Below are 8,842 nucleotides of genomic sequence, written 5' to 3'. Positions count from 1 at the left end.
CCATCACAAGTAAATGGATCTTTAAAAAGAAAATGAGACCTGACGGAACAATAGAGAGGTTCAAAGCTAGACTTGTAGTTAGAGGCTTTACACAAAAGAAGGGTATTGATTATTTTGATACTTACTCTCCTGTGACCAAAATTTCGACTATTAGGACTCTTATCGCCTTAGCTGCTATTCATAACCTTGTTATACATCGATGGATGTTAAAACGCCTTTTGAATGGTGAACTAAGGGAAGAGATCTATATGTCTCAACTTGAAGGTTTTGTGATTGAGGGTCAAGAGAGTAAAGTGTGTAAACCGAACAAGTCTCTTTATGGATCAAACAAGCACCTAAACAGTGGTATGAGAAATTTAACAACACTTTGATAAGTAATGGCTATGTGGTTAACAATTCTGATTCATGTGTTTATTCAAAGGTAATAGAATCCGATTGTGTGCTTATATGCCTTTATGTTGATGACATGTTAATACTTGGTAATAATTTGGAGGTGATAATTAGAACTAAAGAATTTTTGTCATCACAATTTGAGATGAAGGACTTAGGAGAAGCTGATGTTATCCTAGGAGTTAAGGTCATCCGAAACCCCAATGGAATCTGTCTAAGTCAATCTCATTATGTTGAAAAAGTGTTGAGAAAGTTTAACTGCTTTGATGATGTGCCTGCTAGAACACCCTATGATCCTAGTGTAGCATTGTGTAAAAACTTGGGCAAGAGTGTTTCCCAAGAAGAGTATGCTAAAATCCTAGGTAGTGTGATGTTTTTAATGAACTGTACTCGACCAGATATTGCTTATGCAGTTAGTAGACTGAGTCGTTATACACATAACCCTAGCAATGAACACTGGAATGCTCTTCGTCGTTTACTAAAATACCTAAAGGGAACAGTTGACTTATGTTTGCATTATAGTAAATTTCTCTTTGTGTTAGAGGGATATTGTGATGCGAATCGGGTTGCAGTAACGATGAGATCAGTTCTACTAGTGGTTATGTCTTTACCATGGGTGGAGGTGCTATATCGTGGAAGTCCTCTAAACAGACTTGTATTGCACACTCTACCATGGAATCTGAGTTCATAGCTCTTGAGTTGGCAGGACAAGAGGCTGAATGGTTGAAAAACCTTTTAGCTGATATACCAGTGTGGGGCGGACGGCTAACACCGGTCTCCCTGCACTGTGACTCACAGGCTGCTATTGGTGTTGCAAAGAATAGTGTCTACAATTCGAAAAAGAGACATATTCGAATAAGGCACACTGCAGTTAGACAACTCCAAGACAATGGAGTGATTGCTTTGGACTATGTGAAGTCCGAAAACAATCTTGCTGATCCCTTTACTAAAGGGTCAAGCTAGAGACTAGTCGTTGATACGTCGAGGGGAATGGGGCTTAAGTCCTTAGGTCAAGAGTGAGACTTGACTAGGTCTAAAGCTTCTATTCCTATGGCGTTGTATGATTCATAGCCTTTATGGTGGTGCTTTTGAGACGCACTTGATGGATCATACACCAGGTTGGTCTTGTGACCTTAATGACTCATGTGAGAAGTGCTATTGAGAAGCACTTGAGTCACCTACGTAGGTGTAACGATCATTAGACTATGAGAAGTCTTCTGAACACATCTATTAGTACCGAGGTAAACGCATAACTCTAAAAGAGCGCGTTGCACTTTCGCGGAACGATCTTAATTCTGAAGGTATGATATGTGTTGTGGGGGGTATCGACCGAAGCTCAGCTAGGAATTCAAATCGCAAGATATTCTCTCGCTGTAAGTAAGTTGTTTCCTCATTTCACTAAAGTGTCAATTCAAATCGTAAGATATTGATACCTAAGTATCCAATCCTTCCTTTACCCAGGAATTTCTTCTCTTTGCTTTTCCTCGCCATCTGTGGGGGATTGTTGGAAATGATGGCTGCAAAAGCCAAGTTGCTTTCTCCAACTTTTCATTTGGTATCCCACATCGGTGGATTAGTTTGGTTTCCATGTGTTTATATTGGCTTTTGTCTTTCACTAGCCAATTGTGTGGACCAAGGAGGCTTTTGTTGGGAGTATTGGGCCTGTGGGTTTGGGTCCAAACACACACGCTATGCACACGCCGCCCGGCCCGCTCGAGCTCGGGCTCGGGTTTGGGTTTGGGTAGAGCACTGCGTGCGGGCCAAAGGCCCCCTTTAATCTTTTTTTTTTGGGCTTGTGTGTAGTGGGCTGTCCACATTCAGTGTACTGGAATTTGTAACAGTCAGTCAATTAAGGCTGTTAGTGGAGCGATTAAAGAGCTGTTAATGCTCCACTAATCACGTTTGACTGCTGCGTTTGTGGAGCAGTTTTTGGCTCCACTGTTGATCTATTTTCGCTATAAATAGATCAACACGCTTCTCTCCAGAACACACACAACAATACTCTCCCCTCTTCTTTCTCCTCTTCTCTACTTATAATTTAAGGTAAAGATTATTATTTCGCCCAAGTCTCACGATTCGAGTGGGCGTTATCGAGTGGAGATCGTAGTGTTATCCTTGGGGAACTACCGGCACTAGCTGATCGCCACCACGGTCGTACCGGAATATAGTTTTCAAGGCAGTGGCTCCGTTACCACGGCACTACGATTCGGGTCATATCTCTTCTGTCTTTTCGCTTTTTTCATTGTTGCTGCATATTTCTCCAACAAAATGTTGACCATGAATTCGTCAGAGTCAGAGACCCCTGGAAGTTCTTCAATTTGCATTTCTGAAAGTCTGATCTCAACTTACATCCGCCAAATGCCAAGTTCATCGCCAATCATCACCATTCTATCATCATCATATTCATACTTCTACATCATCACCATTCACCAAATCTTCAATCACCATAGCCCACCTCACCTCGATATCCACCATGAAAATCCGACATTTGGTAGCAGTAGCACCGTCCTTCGACGTAACAGCCGTGTCAATCACCTACACCGTCCCCATTTCAGTCATCAAACTGACCAATAATTCGACCACCAGGGCTGCCCGGAGCTGGCAACATTGAACCCGACTCCGTAATTCCAACCACCTGCTCGCATACAACCTAGAAACGCCGAGTATATGTCACCAACGGACCACCATGGTTCCCTCCTTCTCTGTCCACGATAACACGCAGCAGACCCCACCGCCATAGCTCGAGCCATTATAAAAGCTTCATCAATTTTGAACTCGGAATCGAGAGCCTAGTTGATTCACAACCAACAATAGCCACCGCACTTGCTCAACAGCCTCCATCGTTCTCGTCGGATGTCGTCACTCCTTTTGTTTGCCTTTTAGCTGTATGACTGTTGGATTAATCTTGTTTGTAATGACTAGGATGTCCTTTAGCTCTACTCTCCTTGTATAGTTTATGTTGGGGCATTTTTGTCTTTTAATGAGTTTTATACCCCTAGTATTTAAACGCCTTTTGTAAAAAGAGGGAAGCAGACCCTACACAACATTATTTGAGCCGCACAAAATTTAGAAGAGAGTAATAGTCTTTTTTTTTTTTGGTGCGTAAGAGGGGCGTAGTCCCGATACTAACTACTAGCTATTACACGCGGAGTTGTGACTCCAAAGACGTCCTCCCTAAGGATAGGACGGAGTTCATTAAAAGGAATATCTAAGTGCGTAACTAAAGTACTAGCGTTAACTCCTTTGTTGGCCAAGAAATCAATTACTTTGTTTGCCTCTCTGAATGTGTGCTCCAGCTTAACTCTCCATTGCCCTCCTCGTATGAGCTCCTGACAGCGTTTAACGATGAATTTCAACCCATTACTAACCAGCTGGTCTTCATTTATGAGGTTGACGTATGGAGAATTGTCCATATTGATGAGGAGCTTTGGAATATTGAGGGATTTAGCTCTTTCTAGACCCGCTAGTAAGGCTAATAATTCCGCCTTCATTGAAGTGCAATGCCCACAAGAAAAGAAGTAAGCTGTAATAAAATTACCCGTTTCATCGCGAAAGATACCTACACCTCCTGCTGGCCCGGGGTTACATTTAGAGGCTCCGTCAGTATTTAAAAGTGTCCACCCGTGAGGAGGAGGTGACCACCGGATAAATATTTCCGTTCTTGGATTGCGTGGAATAGGCACGAAAATGCTGTGATGATCTAAGGCTTGCTTTGTAGTATGGAATTGTTGGTACAAGAAGTCCCGTGGGTCTAGAGGGTTTTCAGAGTCCCTCCCAAAAACAATATTGTTCCTCCATTTCCATATCCACCAGCATGTGAGAGCAAAATACATAGGCCAGTCTTCGATGGATGATTCAATATCATTGCTAGCGTTTTGCGTGAGCCAAGTCAAAAAACGGGTGTCAAAGAAGAAATTATTGGATGGATCAATCCCGACTAGTTGCCATACTTGTTTCGAGACATAGCAAGATCGAAGCAAATGTTCTACTGTTTCCTATGAGGCGTGACAACTAGGACACAACGGGCCGTCTCCCATATTTCTTCTAACTCGATTGACATTAACCATAAGCCTGCCATGCGCCGCTAACCACAGAAAAACCCGAGCCCTTTGTTGAACTGGCAGGCGCCATATTGTACGCCATACTGGTGGCTCAGGAAGTTGGTCATAATCGATCCCCTTCAAATAACCTAAAGCAAATTTAATAGTGAACTTACCCGACGAGGAGCCCTGCCAATATAAAGAATCATCCAAGCTCGGATCGTTAACAAGGGAGATTGACGCGATTTTGAGAAGCAAGTCTTGTGGCAAGTAATCGGCAAACAGGTCCCATTTCCAACCATTAAATTCGCACCACATCTCACTAACTATTGCCCCTAGAATATTTTCTGGAATAGGGGCTAGAACATTATCTGACAAACAGACCCCATCGACCCAAGCATGATCCCAAAAAAGAGTCCTTCTTCCATTGCCGACAGCCGTAGCTGTGCCCCTCACTATGGTTTTAGATTGTGACGATATCCCAGCCCATACATTTGACATGTTACTCTTCGGTTGAAAAATATCTATGTCACACCTGTTGTTACAATACTTAGCCTGGAGAACTCTTGACCATAAACTTTGAGGCTCAGCTAAAACTCTCCACCCAAGTTTTGTAAGAAAAGCTGCATTTGCTTGTCTCGCTGAAACGATACCCAACCCTCCGTGGGACTTCGGTTGCTGTACGGTTTCCCAATTAATTAGATGTATGGATTTCTTAGTCTCATCTCCTCCCCAAAGGAAACGACGCGCCTTCCTGTCGATGGAGTCACATATCGTCCGTGGAATTTTAGCCGTCTGCATACTATAATTAGCCATAGTTAAGAGGGTTGATTTAACCAATGTCTCTCGTCCTGCTAACGAAAGTTTCTTCGTAGACCACCCTGCCAACCTGGTATTAATTTTATCCTCCAGATGCTCGAAAGTATGGCGCGTGACTCGGCCATTGATGGTGGGCATACCAAGATAGGTGCCTAGATCCTCCGTTTCTTCAAAACGGAATGCCGAGCTGGCCTTGTGTCTAGTTCCTTCATCCGTATTACTTGAAAAGAAGACTCTTGATTTTGTGACACTAATTTTTTCTCCTAAAGCCTCACAGAAATTATCGAGGACATATTTCATAACTAGGGCCTGCTCCCCATTCGCTTCCCCAAATAAAACCATATCGTCTGCGAAGAATAAATTGGTAACTCTAGGTCCATTTCGACCAATGGTGATGGGTCTCCAATTTTTATTACGCACCTCGAGATCGATAGCCTGTTGTAGCTTTTCCAAGCACATAACAAATAAGTACGAAGATAGAGGATCACCTTGTCTTACACCCCGTGAAGGAGTAAATTGCTCAGTCGGTTCTCCATTCCAGAGAATTTGCATTCTCGTAGTAGTGACGCACTCCATGACTACATCAACTAGTAAAACTGGAAAACCCATGTCCTTCAAAGTGTCATGAATGAATGACCAACGGAGCCTATCATAGGCCTTTTCTAAGTCGATTTTTAAGGCCATAAATCCTTGTTTACCTTTTCGCTTCCTCATAGAATGAATAACTTCTTGAAAGACTACAATATTATCCGTGATTTGTCTACCCGACAGAAACCCACTTTGAGTTTCTGATATTAAGTGTGGTAGCACCCGTTTTATACGATTAGCAAGTGTCTTACTGATTATTTTATAGGCCACGTTACACAAGCTGATAGGCCTAAATTATGATATTGTCTCCGGGATAGTTACCTTGGGAATAAGGACCAAGTGTGTATCGTTGAGCCCCTCCGGTATTCCTTTACCCTCTAACGCTTTAATTACCATCAAACAAAGAGAGTCAGCAACAGTATCCCAATTTTTCCGATAAAATAATGCTTGATATCCATCCGGCCCCGGCGCTTTCAACGCTCCCATATTATTAATAGCTTTTTCAATTTCCGCAATAGAAAACGGTTTCGTTAGCCACACCCAGTCCTTGCTAGAGAAGTCTTGAAATAAATTCCAAGGCAATTTATCTTCAAAATCTTCTGGTTGCTCCTCAGTATACAGCCAACGATAAAAATCAACAATTATTTTCGAGATGGTTCATCGACCCACACACCATCACTATTTTTCAGAGATGATATTCGGTTCCTCCATCTGCGAACTAATGTGCTTACGTGGAAATAAGATGTATTTCGATCGCCATCTTTGATGAACTCCATACGGGATTTTTTGTACCAAAGAGCTTCTTCTCTGTCAAGGACTTCGTCTAATTCCCGTCTAAGTCGAGCTTCTAATTTGATAAGATAGCGAATTCGCTGCTTCGACAATTCCCTTTGGCATCCTTCAATACGCGCTTTAAGTTCACGCTTTTGTCGGAATATATTACCAAAGACTTGCTTATTCCAATCCTGCAATTTCGTCGATAATTCCTCAAGCCGAGTAGGGAATACTCCTTCGTTTGGCCAATTTTCCTCCACGAATTCTTTAAATTTTTCATGAGACATCCAGCAAGCTTGGAATCGGAAAGGTTTGTTAACAGCGGCCATTGGGGCGAACCCATTGGGGGAGATCATTAGCGGGCAATGGTCCGATTGAAAAGCCGGGAGATGTTTAACCATCGCGTCTTCAAATAAGGTCCCCCACTCCGAGTTGCATAGGGCTCTGTCAAGCCTGGCGCTCTGTCTCGTATCAACTGAATTTCCTCGAGCCCATGTGTGAGGTGGACCCGTAAAGGCAAGCTCAATAAGTTCACAATTCTCAATCCAATCGTTAATTTCTCGCACCTTCTAGCCATGTTTCGATCACCTCCGTGCCTTTCATTCAACGACCTTGTTTCATTAAAGTCCCCAGCTAGAAGCCACGGACGATTATTTGATTTAGCAAATCTCTCCAACTTGGTCCAAAGTTCCCGTCTATTCGAAGGGTTCGGGCTTGCGTAGACAGCGGAAAAGAACCATGGATGCTCTCCATTGCGAGCTACTTCGATAGTGATGAATTGTTCGTGTTCCATAATCGGCGTGACGGTAACTATATTCGTATTCCAGTATAACCATATTCCACCACTAAAGCCAACAGCATTAACTCGTGATTGTCCGTCGTAACCCAGAATTTGGCCTAGTTTTACTGCGTGTTCAGGACCCATATGTGTCTCAACCAGAGCAAGGACAGATGGCCGATAAGTCTTAACTACTTCCTTTATAGCATTGATCTTATTTTTATTTCCAGTACCTTGGACATTCCACACCATAAGCGTGATATGGGGTAAATTGGGACACAAGTTCGGAATTCGTGTATTCATATGATCCGGTAAATAATCAATAGATGATAGATAGGCGCGACTTACGAGATTGAGGAGCTTATCAATACTCCATGGTATCGATAGCTCCATCACTAGCTTCGAGGGATGTCCCTTCATTGATTCGATTTTGACATCCATCACTGGACACTCTGAAATCATCACCCCCATAAAGGGAGCGGCCATCTCCGGCCACACTGCTATCGAGGTCTGTTGGGTTGGTGGAACCACCACTATGTGTGGGTTCTGTGATAAGCATCTCGGTTGTGGAAGGGGGCGGTCTAGATAAGAAAAGTATGGGTGTGGGTTCATGATGTGGTTGAAGGTTGTTAGTCTGGAATACTGGCACTGCGTTTTCAGAGTTATTATTTGACGATTGAACGTTCTTGTTTGTTTGGGATGGATTATTTGGAGTATTAGGTAAATTAGTGATATCTTTTAGGGTAGATGGTTGAGTAGGAATAATATTAGGAATAATATTGGAAATATTATTTATTTTGGAAGACATGATATTTTTATTTTTTGGAATATATTTAGATTGGTTTTTGGAAGGGATATTATTAGGAATAGATTTATTTGTTTCTTGGTCAAAGATATAGCTCTTTGATTGACTTTGGAAGATTGTGCTATATTGTGAGATTGAGTAAAAGTCGGAATATTATTACCCAAATTAGCAGATTCCTTTGATTGAGCCGGAATCTCATCAATGATTTGATTATTTGCTAGGATATTAAATCTCGAACCTGAACTGTTCGAAGTTTGCACGGGCCTGATTACTGGGGCTTCGACATTGGTGGGTACACTCATTCTTCCTCAGTTAGCTTCTGGCTTTCTCCTTGGGGGCTTCCTAACCATCATCCAATCCCCGAAATCATCCTTCTCCTCCGGACGAAGCCCCGCTTCCAAAGAATTGGCTGCTATTTCTGGAATAGCGATACTCGTATCAGATGATCCTTCGTCTAGACCCCTGTCAGCTTCGGTTGAATGATTCTTGGGACATTGGTCTGTTGTATGACCAAGTCGACCACATTTGAAACAGATCATCCTCAACCCCTCATACTGAATACAATAGACCTTGCCATTAAGTCGAAATTTCGAGAGTAGAGGTTTCGATATATCGACCTCAACGCTTAGTCTAGTAAACTGTCCTCGT

General features: G+C 42.6%; 1 protein-coding gene across 1 annotated transcript; it reads right to left on the bottom strand.

Moving 5' to 3' along the window:
* Window positions 1-2,793: 2,793 nt before the first annotated feature.
* Window positions 2,794-6,940, bottom strand: LOC141628922 (uncharacterized). Its single transcript, XM_074442005.1, has 5 exons — window positions 6,569-6,940; window positions 6,159-6,443; window positions 4,455-5,861; window positions 3,657-3,875; window positions 2,794-2,925 (listed from the first exon to the last, which is right to left on the bottom strand). The coding sequence occupies exons 1-5, from the start codon at window positions 6,938-6,940 to the stop codon at window positions 2,794-2,796; spliced, it is 2,415 nt and encodes an 804-aa protein (XP_074298106.1).
* Between the last annotated feature and the right edge of the window lie 1,902 nt (window positions 6,941-8,842).

Source organism: Silene latifolia, chromosome Y, assembly GCF_048544455.1.
Source record: "Silene latifolia isolate original U9 population chromosome Y, ASM4854445v1, whole genome shotgun sequence".
NCBI classification, from domain to species: Eukaryota; Viridiplantae; Streptophyta; class Magnoliopsida; order Caryophyllales; family Caryophyllaceae; genus Silene; species Silene latifolia.
The sequence above is the reverse complement of the archived record's forward strand: the minus strand, read 5'-3'. Positions and strand labels throughout refer to the sequence as shown.